We start from the raw sequence: 17,987 nt of genomic DNA, 5'->3' as shown, positions 1-17,987 counted from the left end.
TGTACAAATATTACAGGTGTTTTTTTGTATGTAATTCATGGGATTACAGTGTCTTCATTGCGTGTGCTGTGCAGATGGCTGGACCGTAACGAGGATGATGGACAGATTGTTAGAGAGTTGGTGCCATTCTCAGATGGGCAACGCCTTTACAGTAAATTTGAGAAAATTGAGTTTTATTTTAACTTTTACAACTAAACTTGAAGCCATCTTATGTTGAAACTTATATACAGTATATCTGTGTGTGTGTGTGTGTGTGTGTGTGTGTGTGTGTGTGTGTGTGTGTGTGTGTGTGTGTGTGTGTGTGTACCAGATGTTGAATATCACATCGCAGTGAAGACAGGTGACATCCCTGGCGGCAGTTCGGACTCCAACGTGTTTGTCAAGCTCTACGGGGAGAAAGGTGACACCAGTAAGATGATGCTGTTGGTCTCTGACAACAACCTGGGGAACTACTTTGAGACGGGCCGCATTGACATCTTCACAGTGGAAACCTTTGAAATTGGACAGGTTAGAGATCTGGTGGTAATAATACTTTGCTGTGAGGAAGATTTAGAAACAATCTTCAATAAGTATTCAGTCTACAATTATCAGGTGTCTCTGATAAATATGGCCTTGTCAGCGAGTAGCACCAACGCTAATTAACCCATAGTAATAACAGATTAACCCCATGATAAACATCATGTTATTACAATCAAGAAATTATACTGCAGAGGATTAGCAAAATAGTCAGTTGCCTTCATAGGACCTTAACTAGTTTGTGCAAGCACTGTGTATTAATTTAGAGCTTTTGGTCCTGCAGATATGGTTCCCAAGATGAAAAGGGTGATAAGTCTATTTGTAGAAAGAGAGGATAATAAGTGATCAGTATATTTTCAGTCCTAGTGTGAAGTCAAAGGAAAGGTTCAGAAACTGTACAAAAATGATGAAACCTAAAATTCAGCACATACAGTAAATGTTTCTGTATGTTTCTATTTTATAAACCTGTTTCCATCTGACTTCTCAGTAAACATGTTAAGATTATCATGTATTTAACAAGGTTGTTTTACTCCAGATCAACCGAATGATGATCGGCCACACCAATGAAGGCATGCGTGCCGGCTGGTTCTTGGACAGTGTTCAGATCATGGTTCCAGTCACTGGAAAGCACTACATGTTCCCCAGTCACCGCTGGCTGTGCAAGGATGAAGCTGACGGCAAGACAGAGGTGGAGATTTACCCCAGTGAGATCCTGGACATGGAACAATGTAAACAACACACACTCACACCTTTAGAAGGCATACATGCTTTGTATATCTGACATTGTGAAGTGCTAGTAATTGATCTTGACTAAGAAAAATTCAGCTGTTTTCTGCTTCTTTAACAAATAACCTCAAGACCTCAATTCCATTTCAACTAAAATTTAAAGTTCAACCATTGTTTAAACAATGAGTTCAGCCAAATTTTCCCAGAGTAAATGTGTGTTATTATTATTATTACATAGTTTTGTATTAGTTTTCTTTCATTATTACTTTCTTGTAAAGGCTCTTTGTTTAAGAACTTGTAAATTTTGCTCCAAAAATGACCAAAGTTAAAAAGCCTTTTGTTATTGTGGCAATATGATTAAAAACAAGATTGATGAATTTTGACTGCACACCAGTCTTCCTGTCAAAACCTTCTTTGTGTATGTGCATTGTGCAAATGTTTCATGCATACAAATACACAAAAGCCAATACATGCACACACACACACACACACACATACACTATACTGTTTGTGTGCAGATCAAAATAATTAGTGTCTGTCTACATTTGTTAATCTGTCTTTTCCAGTAATTAACTATGAGATTACAGTAGTGACTGGAGATGTGACGTTTGCCGGCACAAACGCCAGAGTGTTCATCCAGATCTACGGTGACAAAGGGAAGACGGAGGTCATCACACTCAAAAGCAGATCCAACAACTTTGAGCGGAACACCACAGAAATATTCAAGGTATCAAAGGTTGGGATTTTAGTGGCTCCAAAAGCAATACTTCGATATTAAAGCATTAAAAATTCAAGCAAATACCACTTGTTGTACCTCTCCTCCCCACTGTTCCCCAGAGAGAGGCCAAAGATGTGGGAAAGGTCTTCAAGATCCGCATCGGTCATGACAACTCAGGGATCGGAGCTGGCTGGTTCCTGGAGACTGTTGATGTCAAACATCTAATCATGGCCCTGGTGCCCAAAGAGAAGAAAAAAGAGGACAAGAAAAAGAAGAAGAAAAAGAAGAAGGATGAGGAAGATGAAGACGAGGAGGGAGAGGAGATGCAGGAAGTGGTGCTGACTTATCATTTCCCCTGTTCTCGCTGGCTGGCCCGGGGAGAGGAGGATGGCGAGCTGGTGGTGGAGCTGCTGCCTGAGGATGCAGAGGAACTGGAAGGTACAAAACAAATATAACTGAATGTAATGTTGCACTTATTCAGAGAAAATGTGTATAAGTGAATAAGCAACCATTTGAGTTCATGCTGCATGTTGGGCGTGATTTCACTTCCCTGGGAAATATGTGACTAAGTAGATGTCTGCAAAATGAAAAATGTACCAAAACAATCTCAGTAAAGGAAGTGACAGCACATGCAGAATGTTGAATCAATCACTCATGTTTACAAACATTTGAAACATAATTACATGGCCTCATAATAGATCAAATGCCAAGCAGAATGTAATGGAGCTGCCAGATCATTCACGATTTTATACAGTTTTATTAATCACTGTTGCAATTTGAATCCTTGAATTATGCCATAAAGTATTGCATCACATTTACATCAATTATATAAAAACATCTGGATGCATAGTTTAAACAGTAAGAAAATTAACTACAGCTGTAAACACTGTGATTATAGCACATTTAAACAAGAGGAAAAAAGATAAGAGGAACATCTCTTTGATTTAAAATGCAGCAACTTACAATACTAATTAAGACTTTTTCATTAAGTTACTTTCTGTGTTCTTCATGCTTCTCCTTTTATAGTGGATACCATTAATACTGTGCTTACATCAGTTAATTAATTAGTCAATTAATTTGCATTTTCAATTATGTAGAGTAGATATTCAATTTGTAGTTTTTCATAATTCCCATTGAGCAGAACACTCTCTTCAATGCTGCTTAATGAGTTTGTGTGTTGCCAAGAGCTCCTAATGCTACTGCTGCCTTTTATAAAATCTTGTGTATTTATATGAATGAATGAATGAATTAATTATTTTATTTCCTTGTCTGGCCATTTACATGACCCATCCCTCATGGAATTATTCAGACACATTAATCAATAACAAACCAAACATTGCGGCATGTAAACCCACCATCATCTAACACCACAACACATTAACATCATCCAAGTATGAACAACCTACACATGATGTTGCATATATTATGTTTGTGCCCCACAAACACAAACATAACAAACAAATTAAAAAAACACACACAATTAAAGCAAAACAAGATCTACATTAATGTTGAACACTGTATATATCTGATCCAGTTCATGAATAAATAGTCTGTAATCCATATGAAGTAAAGTATGAGGATTTCATCTACCATAAGCTATTTTCCTCCTTTTATCACATCCTTTAGAAATATATTCAGAAAACACAAAAACATCAAAAACATATTGAATTAAACCTGGAACATGAAAATTTTTTAACAATATTTGTCATAAATAAAGATATAAAGGACAATAGAGAACAAAATGAATTTGATTAATAACACAAGTGTGTGTATATACAATAGGTACAGTAGACACACATACATATTAAGACGTCATTTATTAGCTCAGTTGTATTATTTTTTATTTTTTGGCACATTTTTATATCTTGTACTTAGTGTTGATGCAATAGACATGCATGGTTTGACTTGACACAGTTTCCTGGCCGACATATGTGGGACAGGTTAAAGAGGTGTTAGTAATTCATCCCTTCTATTGTCTGACAGTGAACACCTATGAAGTGAGTGTCTTCACTGGTGACATGATGGGTGCTGGGACCGACGCCAATGTCTTCATCAATATTTATGGAGAAAACGGAGACACCGGAGAGCGCTACCTCAAGAGCTCTGACAACCTCAACAAATTTGAGCGGGGGCAGGTATGACGGGTTAAACGCAGAGATGACCACTAGTGTGTAATTCAGCTAAAGATAAAAGGAAGGAATCAAATAAATCAGATTTTTTTTTAAAAACGTGTTGTTACAGGTGAAGTGGAAAAACGCTGAGAAGGATCTTCCCTTTTAGTTTATGAAGATACATTATTTATATTACACTGAATGACATTTTTATACTTCAGTTATCTTGTATACAAATGCATTCAAACATTAACCAGGAGCAAAAAATGGAGCCATTTTCCAGCTGACAAGACTAGATTTCAATTTAAAGGAAAAACAAATACATCTTTTCGTTATGGCTGCACAATTCTACCCACTTTCTTGGAAGGTTATCCTGCTGGAATTGAACCAGTAGTTAGTCAAAGCACTTCCACGCAACATGAGCCTTGCACTGAGGTGTGGGTGGGAATGTATTCTGGTAGGATTACAAGCTCTCCTGCGGGCGAGCCAGCTGTGACTGAGAGGAGGGATGAGGAGTCCTCTGTGTCATTGAACCTGCCCTACTTTTACTCATTACTTAATTCAAACCTGTGAATTATTCATTTCTACGTTACACCTCGCTCTGTAGCAACACAAAACTCATGTCCACAGACAATTAGGTTTATTTCTTCCTCTCAGATCAAAAGCCTATTGTCATTCAGTGAAGGGATTTTTTTGCATACAAAAACAGCCACAGATACAGTATTTACAACAAAAATCAGTAAGTGAGAAAAATCATATTAAATGCATGGTTCACTGAATGTACAATATTGTTTGGACACCTTTAAAAGGCAAAAATAACAGATATTGAGATAGAAAATTCCTGACCTTGTTACCAGCAGCTGTCCTTTCAGTAGCTTTCAGTCATATCACACAATCTTCCTCAGCAGATGGAGTTTGTTCAGTTTTAATGAAAAACATGAAAAAAGCACAAAATCAGCCTCTGAATGGATCTTGTGGTGAAAAGTATTGTCTGTGGGGTGTCTCAGTGGCCTAGTGGTCTAAAAATGTCTACCATGTGATTGCAACATCCCTGATTCGATTACAGCTGGGGACATATGTTGCATATCATCCAGCCTTTTTCCATCACTGTACATTTTTCTTTTCAACTGTCAAATAAATACCTTGTTTTGTCTGGAACAGAGCGGTATCTCAGGTTGCTGTATTTTACAGGAGGATGTTTTCACTGTGACAGCTATTGATTTGGGTCCTCTGAAGAAGCTTCGTATCCGTCATGACAATACACAGTCTTACTCATCGTGGTACCTGGATCGTGTGGAGATAGTGGACACACAGGATGATACAACGTAGGTGAAATCCACATACACAAACAGTTTGCATGGGCTTCAGTGATTCAGTTAACAAGAAGAAGGATCTTTCAATATGCTGATAATTTCATATAATTATATAACTGATGGTAATGTAACAACATATCGTCTTTTAGTTAGAGTGTTGATCAGAGGTGTTTCACGGGCCTGCAGGTATTATTTCCCTTGTAACCGCTGGCTGGCAGTGGACGAAGACGATGGTCAGATAGCGAGAGAACTGGTTCCTGTGGACGAAGCCTTCATGAGGAAGGATGAGGACGAGGAGGGGACCGGCGCCACTCTGGGGCTCGAGCAAAAATGTAACACAGATTCAAATCTGGCTCATGTCTTAGTAAAAGGAAAAGATAAAAGGGAGCCCTGTTGAAGTATTTATCTGAGTGGTGAAACATGCAGGTGTGGAGGAGAGAAAAGAGGGATACGTGTATTAGTGTGAAGATGAAAAGAATTAAAGTACTGACTGTTTAAATTTATCTTACAGCCATGTCTACTACATATACTCTTAAAATAAAAACTGGAGAAAAGAAGTATGCTGGAACCGACGCAAACGTCTTTGCCATCCTATTTGGTGAAAATGACGACACGGGTAAGATTACTAACCAAATAAATAACCAATAAATAACCAGCGTGAATGTTAATGTGTCATGTGACTCACAGGAATCGTCAACCTGAAGGCCTGTAAGAACTATAAGAATAAGTTCGAGCAGGGGATGATCAATGAGTTCACTGTGGAGGCGGTGGACTTGGGCGATCTGGAAAAGCTTCGAATTGGCCACGACAACTCAGGTGGGGAAAGAGAAGAGCTGCTGAAGTTATAAGCAGTAAGCCAAATAGAAAATGACATATCATGTGACTCTTTTCTCAGGGGGTTCACCTGGTTGGTTCTTGGACTGGGTCGAGATCGATGCCCCCTCACAGGGTCAAAGACTACGCTTCCCATGCGGCCGCTGGCTGGACAAAGGAGAGGACGATGGGGCAATAGTGAGGGATCTCTATCCTGCTGAGTTACAGACTGAGTTCTACATGCCATGTGAGTGTGCAGCAGTGAAATAAGTACTTAAAGATTATAGTACATGGAGGAAGGAGGGTCTCTGTAATGTTGACATGTTTTTTGTGTTTAGGCTGCATCAAAAATTACCTCATATACCTTTTACTGCTAATGCTTCCACACTTCCAGCTGAGTGAAATTTTTCATTTTCCACAATTAGTTCTTTACTACATTTATTGGTGGATTTAACCTTCATGCTTGCTCAAGTAAACTCTGCCTTCTACAGCAGGTTTTCATCATCATCTAATTAACCGTAATCAATGCAATAATTACATAAAATAAAATTGTTATTGACTCATCTAAAGAGAGAATAATTTACATTATTTTAATAATACAGACAATTGATTTTGCTATCAAGCAACTAATTGCTTATCACATATCAATCACAGGTGCAAGTTTCATTTGTATCAATGTATCTTATGAGACTAAAATATGTTTTGCATGTAATACCTAGTCACAGTTACTTATAAGTGTCATCATCAAATAAAATAGTGGAGCAAAGATACGAGTTTTTTCTTTATGTAAAATTGTGAATTACCTCAAAAACTGAACTTCAGTAGAGTATTTGAGTAATTGTACTTAGTTACTTTCCACATCTGTATATGAGAGTGTGACTATGAAACACCAAATTATTAAATGGTGTATATCCCTTAAAGGATAGATTCACAATTTTCCAAGTCTGTCTATATGCAAATTTATGTGCCATTAAAGACTGGTGAAGAAGGCAACTTTCGTCATTTATTATCTTGTCTGTCAGAAATAAAGAACTTGATGTCCCAAAACTTTCTCCAGCTAAATGAAAACAAATCAGAAATAATCCTTTTAAAGTCCACACAGATGTTACAGAAACATCTTGGCTCCCTGTCTACAAATGTCAAACCTGCAGCCAGAAACCACAGGGGTAATATTTGACAGTGACCTCAAGCAAGTTACAAAAGTTGTTCAGTTGTGTTTTTATCAACTGAGGAGCATCTCAAAAATCAAGTTTTTCCTCTCTTGACCTGATCATGAGAAGGTGATACATGCCTTCATTTCGTCTCAGTTGGATCATTGTAATTGGCTGTATTCAGCTGGTACAAAACGCAGTTGCACAGCTTTTACAAAATCCTAGAAGACAAGATAATATCACTCTTGTTTTAGCCTCTCTTCACTGGTTACCAGTCAGTTTTAGTGTTGATTTTAAGATTTTACTGATCAGCTTTAAAGCACTTCATGGCTACATTGCTGACTTATTACTCTCCTACAACCCAGAGCGCAGCCTCAGATCGGCAGGTACGGCCCCTCTGGCTGTTCCTAAGTCACAGCTCAAGACTAAAGGTGACTGGACTTTTACAGTCAGGGTCTCTGACTGCAAAAGTCCCTGCCTGAAGATCTGAGGCTGCAGAATCAGTGACATCTTTTACATCACTTCTTAAAACTTAAAGGCTTTGATTTAATTGTTACCACAATGTTTTATTTCCAACATGTCATATCTATTTTATTACTTCTATTGTTTTATAGTTTTTTTAAAAACTCATACTGCAGTATTTTATTCTGTTTTATTTTAATTGTCTGATTTAACTGCTTAATTGCAAAACTTAAATGTTTTATCCATGTAAAGCCCTTTGCAACTTTGTTTTTAAAAGTGCTGTCTAAGTAAAGTTGTTTAGATTATTATTATTATTATTATTATTATTATTATTATTATTATCATTGTTATTGTTGTTGTTGTTGTTGTTGTTGTTGTTATTTTTAACAATTGTCAGGTGCCCATTTAAAAGTTTATCTGAACCTCATATAAGGCTTTGGCCACACAAAATAGTCACATCAATGGATATCTTCCAAGTTTATGTCTTTTTAGTAGAAAATTCTCTCTTTGTTTTCCTGTTGAACTACAGTGGAAGGATAGTAACAAGTGACAGCTGAAGCCTCATATTAGTCTCAGATAAACTATGGAATACATCTTTTGCACAGAACATGGACTGTGGATTTTGTCCTTGTCATTGCCTTTGTCATTGCTCACACTGAAAAACACAACAGGAAGGGATCTTATAATGGTCAGTATGAACAGAGAGAATGATTACAGCGGGAAAAACCTGTTTCAGTATTTATATGGGCACCTTACAATTGCTTAAAGGCAACTCTGAACCTATCCTTTAACATCTTCCATCATACTTGTAAAAAACAATTGTCACCTCGTCCTTTGATTTTCCAGTTGTGCCGTATGAGATAAAGATATACACCAGTGATGTGTTTGCCGCTGGAACGGACGCCGATGTGTTCATAGTTTTGTACGGCCGGAAGGGAGTCTGCACGCAGCAGAAACACCTGTGTGTCAACAAGAGAGAGAGACGGCTGTACTTTGAGAGGGGAGCTGAGGACATGTTTATTGTGGAGGTGAGTATGTGGATTTGGGCTGTAAATCCTTTAAGACGGTGGCAGCAGCTCTGTAAACAATGCGTTGTCTTCTCCCAGTTGGAAGATGTCGGTGACATTATAGAGAAGATCAGGATAGGACATGACAACAGGGGCACCAACCCAGGATGGCACCTCGACAGGGTGGAGATCAGACGCCAGCTCAGGAAAGGAAAGGTAGTAAAAATCCACTTTTCCCGCACAGATTACACCTACATAGATAAGTGCATCATTGTGAGTTTCCTTCTCTGTGCCCTCATTAAATTATTAAAAGATGAATAATTTAACACCCTTTGGCTCACACACCTCTTATAGTCAGATATACTTGCCCTTAGTGTTACAAAGGCACAGCTGGGCCCAAGTTTGGGGATTCATCTGTGTTTAATGACAGGGTTCAGAGACAACCATTTTCCCGTGTGAGTGCTGGCTCGCCAAATCTGAAGACGATGGGGAGACAGTGAGGGAGCTGGTCCCCTCTGACATCATCACAGAGAAACTGCTCAGGGATGGGACGCTGAAGAGGACCGAAACAGAGGTGGAGGACGCTTTGGAAAGTAGGTTTACCCTGATTGCAATGTGGATCCAGGGCTTGAGATAGCCCAACATAATTCTAAAGGGGTTCATTAATGTATGGGCAGCATGTTCATGGTTTTAAACACATAACTGTTTCTTCAGATGTTTAAAATGGAAAATTGCATGACAGAGCTGAGTCTATTAATGGATTAGATGATTGAAAAAAAATAAATTCAGAACTATTTTGATTTTAAGGGATTGTTTAAAGCAAAAATGGCAAACATCCCCTTCTTTTATATGGGGAATATGAGGATTTGCTGCTTTTCTTTTTCTTACATGATATTAAACTGAATATCCTTGAGTTTCTGACAAAAAAAGATATTTTAAGATGTCACCTTGGACTCTAAGGAAACTGTGGTGGACATTTTCACAATTTTTTGACATGAGTAGACTTAGCAATTACTCAATTAATTGACTAAATAATCAGCAGATTAATCGATAATGAACAATAATTAGTTGCAGCTCTATTGAATATTGTGGCTGTAATCATTTTCAAATGTAAATTTTTCACATAAAATAGATCTCAAGTTCTGTGGGGTTTTGGTGTCCAATAGGTAGAAGAAGTCATTCATTTATACATTTATATTCTGCATTAACACACACAAATCTTGTTGTATTGGAAGCTTCTATAATTCATTATTGACTTTGTTCTTCCATCACAGCTCACTCATACCAGGTGTCTGTGCGGACAGGTGATATGTATGGAGCAGGAACTGATGCCAACGTCTTTCTCACCATCTACGGAGACCTGGGAGACACTGGAGAGCGCAAACTCGCCAAATCTGAGAACAACAAGAACAAATTTGAGAGAGGAGAGGTATGTGAGGGAAGGTGCGATGTCACACACTGTTAGTGTCTAAATGGTATCACAGTGTGTTATAATCTCTCTGTCTCTCAGGTGGACAAGTTCACCATCGAGGCTGTGGACCTGGGCCAAGTGTTCAAGATACACATTCGTCACGACAACTCCATGACAGGAGCCGACTGGTACCTCGACCAGGTGGAGGTGCTGGATGTGGAAGCAGAGGAGGTGTACATGTTCCTGTGTGAGCGCTGGCTGTCGACAAAGAAAGAGGACAAACGCTTAGCGAGGACCTTCTTTGTCAAGGTTTGTTAAATTTGGGTTATGGTGAGAAAGAGTGTCATAAAACTTTGCTCTTCTTGTTTGATGTCTTACGAGAAGGAAATGTGTCAATTATTTGTCTTATTGTGTCTGGTTTAGGGCTACGAGGGTGAAAGAAACACTGACCCAAATTCCAAGAAGATTGCTCAGGCCAAACTGGGGCTGGATAGAAATGCCAACAAGAAGAAAAAGAAGAAAAAGGTGGCAGTGGTGGAAGAAGGTCCAAGTAAGACCACAGAAATATTCCTGTTTCTCCAGGTGGAATATGCTAGTCATCTTTTCCATCATTTAGTGCAGTGGTTTCAAACCTTTTTGACATGTGTCTCCGCTTCAACAGAAGCAATGACTACTTACGACAAAGGAGGGATTCTCCTGTTTTTTTATTTTAACACTTTTTTAGAGCCCTGAAGAAATAAAACTAGCCTGTATTTTACATAAACAGAGCAAAGGTTCAAGAACATTATGCTTTTATGTACCATAGTTATAAACATACTGGAACAATGTAAAACCACTTACTTAAGGTAAAGTAGCAAAACCATCAGTACAAGTAAAATCTAAACACCCTGCGAGCATAAAATCACGAGCAAAAGCACAAATTTTAATGAATGAATTCTTTTTAAAATGAACTGAAATCAAATAAAAACCCCTTTTTCTCTCACCCAGTCATCCCCTATCACTTCACTTTGTCAACGGGGATTGACCATGATAGCAGCACCACAGCCAGGGTCTATGTCATCATCATTGGCCCCGGCGAAGTCGAGACAGAACGATTATGGTTGGACCCGCCAGAGGGAAAGAAATCCTTCACAGCTGGCACCATGGACCATTTTGTGTGTTATGGAACTGACGTAGGAGAGATCAAGCGTGTGGAAGTGAGAATCTGGGACTGTCTCTGTTGCTAAATCTGTGAAACTGTCTCCCTTTCTGCTGCCTCCTCAGATGCACTGATGTTAAAAATTTAAATTAAGCCATTCTAGCTCAGCAATAATTAATTCTAGCAGTGCCTTCTGGTACCTAGATCAAATAAAATCAAATGATATATCAATTCCCAGCTCTACCTTCCCCCCACTTTCTCTGTCTCCTCTCTCCGTCTCTTCCTCAGCTCGGCCATAACGGTGTCACACCAGAGAGCTGCTGGTTGGTGGATGAGCTGTCGGTTGCCGTGCCAACCAAAGGTATCAAGTACATCTTTCCATGTAAGTGCTGGCTGGCTAAAGACAGGGGAGATGGTCTGACTGCCAGACTGTTCAACGTGCTGGACTCCAGCACGATCAACATTATCCGCAAAGTGAGTCACAGCACTGAAAATATGATACCTTGGAAAACGTTCAGTGAATGCGTTACATAAAAACTGAATTTGTCTCCACCGTGTCTGTATTACTTGTGTTGTAGGTTGTTTATTCAGCCACGGTTGTCACAGGTGACACTCAGTATGCAGGCACTGATACCAACATTTTCCTGACGGTGTATGGAGCCAATGGGAGCACAGAGGAAATGCTGCTGCCCAAAAATGAAGACAGGTTGGTCTTCCAATGACTCCCTAATTGCACTGATTACTTTTTATTAAGACAACATCTCTAACATACATACATTGTTTCCATGTAGGTTTGAAAGAGGCCAAGAGGACACATTCAGCCTGGAGATAGATGACATTGCTCCTCTGAAGAAGATCAGAGTTCGGATTGATGGCACTGGGAGTCGTCCAGATTGGTTTCTGGACAGGGTAACATAAAGACTACTAGGGAAACTATCTATGGGGTCACCATCTTTGGTAATACCTATGTATGTAAGAAAGTATGATAAAAAAAATATTTGCAGTGGCAATAAAGCTAAAATTAAGGTTGTATCTAGTGAAACACCAGTGAAATCAACAGTGAAATTTTTCACTTAAATTTCACGTACAGCTTGTTAAAACATTAATTATATAAAATCACTGCTGCTGCAATTTGAAAATAACAGCATTTCAAATGGTGAATTTGATATAAAAACTACTGATTGTTCATCCCAAGCAAAATGCAAAGAGCAACTGCATTATTTTATCTGATTCTATTCATGTAGAAACAAGATAAATATGTGACTATGTTTGGTACAATCATATCTTTTTTAATACTTTCTAAGCCACAAATACAGGCTTAATGTTAGATTTTAAAGATGCCCTTTGGAGTTTTCTTGTAAACAGACCTTCCTCATAAAACATACCATCTGACAACAGCAACAGTATTTTAAATCCTGCATTGTTAACACCCATGTTTACAAGCTTGCAGTCTCCTTCTTCTCTGCCTTTGCTGGTACATTGCTGTGTTTCTCTGCGCATTACAGCCACCTGTAGATCAGTGGAATAGTGTGAAACGACTGATAGGACTGTGTATTGCATCACTCATGTGCATATATGTCCTCATATGTGTGCAGGAGGCAAACAAAATGCGGGCCCACTCATAAAAAACGCTCCATAGTGCTACTAGGGGACTCCACAGGGAATTTAAATAGCAATCACAATACTGGTCCTAAAAATTGCAATATTTTCCTCAAATCTTTCAGCTCTAAAAATGACTGATGCTGATCTGCTTCCATTATATCATCTGCTGCGACTTAACAGTGATATTCACCAAGAAGACTTGTAGTTTTTGCATTCAAACATGTGTATTGTCATGATTGCATGGTAAGCCTTTTTAATAAATTCTTTCAGATCCTGATGCGGAACCTGATCACAGAGGAAGTGTATGTTTTCACCTATGAGAACTGGCTGTCCAAGACTAAAGGGCCAAAGAGGACCAAAGTGTGCGAGCTGGCAGCTGTGGTGGATGAGGAGGAGATGGTGGAGAACACGACTTACATCATCCAAGTCCAGACCAGTGATGTCGGATGTGGGTCACATGAGTTTTGTGCAGTATGGTCATGTGACCGTCGCTGCCTCAGCTACTATAGTAACACACTCAAGAATCGATTTAGTCTGAAAAAAAAGGAGAATACTTTGTTGTTTTTCTGCTTTCCTGTCCTGTTAATCATCTCTTGATCCCTCTGATTTGTCTTGTATCCCTTGTGTCTAAAACAAAGAGCAATGAATAGCCTCTTTAGGCATTTTACATATACAAACATACTTATAAATGAGGCACAAAATACATCTATTACTTATGTAAGCTCTCAGGGTGCTTAAAATGAACAATGATATCACTACTGATTGATATATCCACTTTAGTTTAATCTAAAGATCTCTTTTCATTGTTTAACTGCCTCTGATGTTGCAGTTGCCGGCACTGACGCCAATGTGTTTGTGATGGTGTTCGGGGAGTACGGGGATACTGGGACGCTGCCTCTGAAAGAGAGCACCAACCGGAACAAGTTTGAGCGTAAAATGAAAGATGTGTTCAGATTCCCTGACATGCTCAGTCTGGGCGAGCTGTCAAAAGTCAGAGTCTGGCATGATAACAAAGGTGAGGAGCAAAGCTGGTATCAGAGCAGAATAACAGATTCACTTTGAAGGGATTTTTGTTCCCTAAAACAGCAGAATTAAAATGATTTAGACTTTGATGAATTATCAGACTGATGGTGACAATTTGGCTTTTTGTTGGGTGCGTTGAGCTTGTTTGTGTGGTCAGCAAAAAATGTTATAATATCAGGGAGAATCACGAATGCACTAATTATTTTCATGATTGATTAATCTTTTGATTATTTTCTCAATTAATTGATTAATTGTTTGGTCTATAAAATGTCAAAAAAATATGAAAAATCTCGATCAGTTTCCCAAAGTCCAAGATGACATCCTGAAATGTTTTGTTTTGTCCTGATCAACAGTCCACAAATCAAATATATTCAATTTATTATCATAGAAACCAGAAAATATTCACATCAGAGAATTTTGACTTTTTGTCTTAAAGAATGACTCCAAACAATTAATTGATTATCAAAATAGTTGGAAATTAATTTACTGGTTGCCAACTAATCAATCAATCAATTAATCATTACAGCTCTACATTGCACTCATAAATAATTTTGCTTCTGTTGTCAAATTGTTTCTAATTTAATCTGACATGGGCCAAATTAAATTTTAAAAGTTAAGTTAAAGTTGTGAATCAAATACAATATCCAAAGTTTGCACCTGTTTCTAAGTTTCTACCTGCAATGTTTCCACTTGAATAAAGGATTTGGATTTAAAACCAGAATCTAATCTTTTTGTCACATTAAGATGTAGACAGGAACATCTCAACCAATTTGATATATGTATGAACGTTTGCATTTGAGAGCTGCAATGCAGGCTTACATACACAGAATATTTTTATCATCAGGCTGTTAAAAGGTGAAACAGAACAAGACACATCATGTGTGTACACAAGCATTAAAACAATAATGGAATTTGTCACCTCTGCTGTAAATAGGCCCAGCTCCAGGTTGGCACTTGGAGTACATTGATGTGAAAGATGAGGCCATGGACCAGACCTTTAGGTTCCCCTGCGACCGCTGGTTGGCTAAAAGCGAAGACGACAGGCAGATCATGAGGGAGCTGGCCTGTGCCAACAACGATTCAATAGACCTCAGTGACAAAACCCGTTAGTAAATATGGAAGTCTGTGGGCATAATTACAAGCTCTATAATTGTCGTGTGTATAATAGCTGCTTGCAGCTAATTATAGCCATTTGCCAGATGTGAAATGACAATAATGCGACTATCTCTGTCTCTGCACTGCCACAGAATATGAAATTGCCACAACAACTGCTAACACAGACGATGCTTCCACCACTGAAAACGCCTGGATTGTGTTGGAAGGAAGGAAAGCCCGTTCCAAGGAGTTTGTTCTGGAGAATAAGAAAAATAAGTTCTTATGGTAGGTCTTCAAAGAGAGTCTAGGTGCCTCAGCTGATGGTAAAAACCTCTTATGTGGCCTAACATAATCTCCTCTCTTTCACGTTTTGTTTTCCTACCCTCTTTTATCTTGTAGCTTCGCTTTCTGTCCTCCGAGTCTCTGTTCTCAGGAGAGCTAATCCCATGAGACGCACAAAAGAAAAACTCTCTGGCAGACCAGTGAATTTCATTGTTCGCTGTTCAAACACACACTCTGCTAGCAGTTCTAACTTTTTGTCCTTTCACAGTGGTGCCACTGGCACGTTCGAGTTTTCGTCCAAGCACGTGGGAGAGATTGCCGGCATCTGCCTCGGCCACATAACGAAAGACGGCAAGAAGGTGAAGAATGAAGCTTTCTGGCACATCATGGAGGTGGTGGTGACAGAGAAGGAGCTGGGAAACAAGTCAGTGAAATCTCACACAACCTACATTATGTTATATAAAATAATAAAATACAAAATGTCACGTTGATGGTGTTGATGTGACTCCAAGCCTTCCCCTCATGTTTAGGTATTTCTTCCACTGTAATGCACAAATCCCTCTGGCAGCCAAGAAGGACCAGTTCCTGACATTTGAGTGCTACAAGTCCATTGAGAGCTTTGCGAGCAAAGTCCGTAACCTGGTGCCTGTCAAGTATGAGATCATCATCATCACCGGGGACGTCAAAGGGGCCGGTACAGACGCCAACGTTTTCATCACCATCTATGGCGTCAACGGTGACTCAGGGAGGCGTCATCTACGGCAGAAGTTCCGCAACCTTTTTGAACGTGGGCAAACGGACTGCTTTGTACTTGAGATGCTGGACCTCGGGGAGCTGCTGAGGATCAAAGTGGAGCACGACAACACCCGCTCCAACTGTGGGTGGTATTTAGAGTGTGTTGAAGTGACCAACACAGCCAACTCAGTCACAACCATCTTCCAGTGTGGGAAGTGGCTGGACACTCAAAAAGCCGACGGGCAGATTCAGCGAGTGCTCTACCCGAGGTATTAGGAGCAGGTCGTTGGAAACAAAGAGCGGGTGAGCATTTCCTTTAGAGACTTTTTTGTCACCTCTTTTTTTACAGCATGCTAGATGAGCTTTGAGACCTGAATGTAACTTTGTCAAGTTGAAAGGAGTTTTTTAAGTTTATGCCAACTGTTTTGGTTGCCCCTCTTCTAATTTCATTAAAAAAAGCCATTTGCTACCAACCTGTACGTGAGAAAATTAACCTCCACAGGCCTGAAAATTGTCTAAAATAGATAATCCAACACAACAAACATTTAGTCTTTATTTCATCTTCTTTTTCTGTTTCATCTATTAAGTGTTTTCAGATCATAATGCACATCATGTTATACTCTGCTTAGTGTCAATCACCTGACACCCTCAGGATGAAAAAGGAAGCCAGGAAACAGTCCCCAAAAAAACATCATGTCATTTGTACTTGGAATATTTCTTTTTGTTGCTACTTTTGAGCAGTTTTCTTTTTTAAATATTTGTATTTTAGAAAGCATGCATTGGAAAATGGCTGAGAGAAATGTAAACCAGACAGATTAGCATTAGTAAATGTGCTTTAATGACCCAAAATTACACTGTTATTCTGTAATATATTCCCACATTATTTGAACATGAATTGGGACGAAAATACTCAGATTTTATATTTATACTTGACATATTGACATGTTGTTTCTGGGGAAAATAATGACAGCCTTCCAAGTTTATTTAGTAATAAAATTATGATTTCCAAGCTGCAGTCTGACCTCAAGTGTACATGATTTGTTTGGGAACATGTCTGGAATCTTTTAGGCTAACAATAATGATTTATTATTTTTTTAACAAACATTTTTGATAAGGATCCTTTAAATTTGTTTGTAATTATGACCAATACATGTACTAAGTAGGACAAGGACACTGTTTATGAACCCGAAACATGTCTTTGTTTGTGCTGCAGTTTACCAGCCGACATATATGATGATACATATACTGTATATCTGCTACAAGCTAATATCAGCCATAATATGTAATTCAAATTGACAACTCTACAGTTTTTTCTCCAGTCAAGTCAGTTTTTATTTGTATACCCCAATGTCACAAATCAAGTTTTCCTTTAGGGGGCTTTACAATCTGTACAGCAGTATATCATCCTCTATCCTTAGACCCTCGATCAGATAAGGAAAAATTCCATAAAAAAAACCTTTAACAGTGAAAAAAAATGGGAGAAACTTCAGGAAGAGCAACAGAGGAGAGATCCCTCTTCCAAGAAGGACAGACATGTGATAGATGTGTGTACAGAACGGTGTACAGAGTTCATGTATTTTTATGGTAAATAAATACAGCAAGCACCAAAAAACACTGTACATTAGATTTGTTCTCAGCATTTTAGGCAGTTTATTTGAAAAACACATACAAAAAGATCATATACAAGACAATAAATAAAAAAGAGACAGAACAGTTTGGGTTAAGCTATGCAACTTTTTGCATCATCATTAGTAATAAATACAGTACAAAATCCACCCAAAGTGAATCTAAAGATTTTCCACAATATTCACTGATCATGTTATTCTTCATTATGATTTAGCTATTGCTTTCATATTATTGATACATACTTCTACTTTTCTATAA

The 17,987-nt window shown here is 38.6% G+C and overlaps 1 protein-coding gene across 1 annotated transcript in view; it reads left to right on the top strand.

Annotated features, from left to right (window-relative positions):
- loxhd1b (lipoxygenase homology PLAT domains 1b) overlaps positions 1-16,973 on the top strand; it is a 28,187-nt gene extending 11,214 nt beyond the window's left edge. The window contains exons 17-43 of the mRNA XM_042421196.1: positions 75-151; positions 311-507; positions 1,052-1,244; positions 1,809-1,969; positions 2,080-2,398; positions 3,944-4,095; positions 5,263-5,396; positions 5,571-5,716; positions 5,896-6,000; positions 6,072-6,200; positions 6,280-6,444; positions 8,657-8,838; positions 8,917-9,033; positions 9,248-9,410; positions 10,092-10,246; positions 10,328-10,537; positions 10,652-10,778; positions 11,216-11,424; positions 11,655-11,840; positions 11,945-12,072; positions 12,158-12,275; positions 13,239-13,416; positions 13,798-13,983; positions 14,926-15,096; positions 15,239-15,371; positions 15,637-15,792; positions 15,899-16,973. Of these exons, the coding sequence (XP_042277130.1) occupies positions 75-151; positions 311-507; positions 1,052-1,244; positions 1,809-1,969; positions 2,080-2,398; positions 3,944-4,095; positions 5,263-5,396; positions 5,571-5,716; positions 5,896-6,000; positions 6,072-6,200; positions 6,280-6,444; positions 8,657-8,838; positions 8,917-9,033; positions 9,248-9,410; positions 10,092-10,246; positions 10,328-10,537; positions 10,652-10,778; positions 11,216-11,424; positions 11,655-11,840; positions 11,945-12,072; positions 12,158-12,275; positions 13,239-13,416; positions 13,798-13,983; positions 14,926-15,096; positions 15,239-15,371; positions 15,637-15,792; positions 15,899-16,379 (4,678 nt within the window). The 3' untranslated portion in view covers positions 16,380-16,973. The remainder of the gene's footprint in view (positions 1-74; positions 152-310; positions 508-1,051; positions 1,245-1,808; positions 1,970-2,079; positions 2,399-3,943; positions 4,096-5,262; positions 5,397-5,570; positions 5,717-5,895; positions 6,001-6,071; positions 6,201-6,279; positions 6,445-8,656; positions 8,839-8,916; positions 9,034-9,247; positions 9,411-10,091; positions 10,247-10,327; positions 10,538-10,651; positions 10,779-11,215; positions 11,425-11,654; positions 11,841-11,944; positions 12,073-12,157; positions 12,276-13,238; positions 13,417-13,797; positions 13,984-14,925; positions 15,097-15,238; positions 15,372-15,636; positions 15,793-15,898) is intronic.
- The last annotated feature ends 1,014 nt before the right edge of the window (positions 16,974-17,987 follow it).

This window comes from Thunnus maccoyii, chromosome 9 (assembly GCF_910596095.1).
Source record: "Thunnus maccoyii chromosome 9, fThuMac1.1, whole genome shotgun sequence".
Lineage (NCBI taxonomy): Eukaryota > Metazoa > Chordata > Actinopteri > Scombriformes > Scombridae > Thunnus > Thunnus maccoyii.
This window is presented reverse-complemented; position numbering and strand designations above follow the sequence as displayed.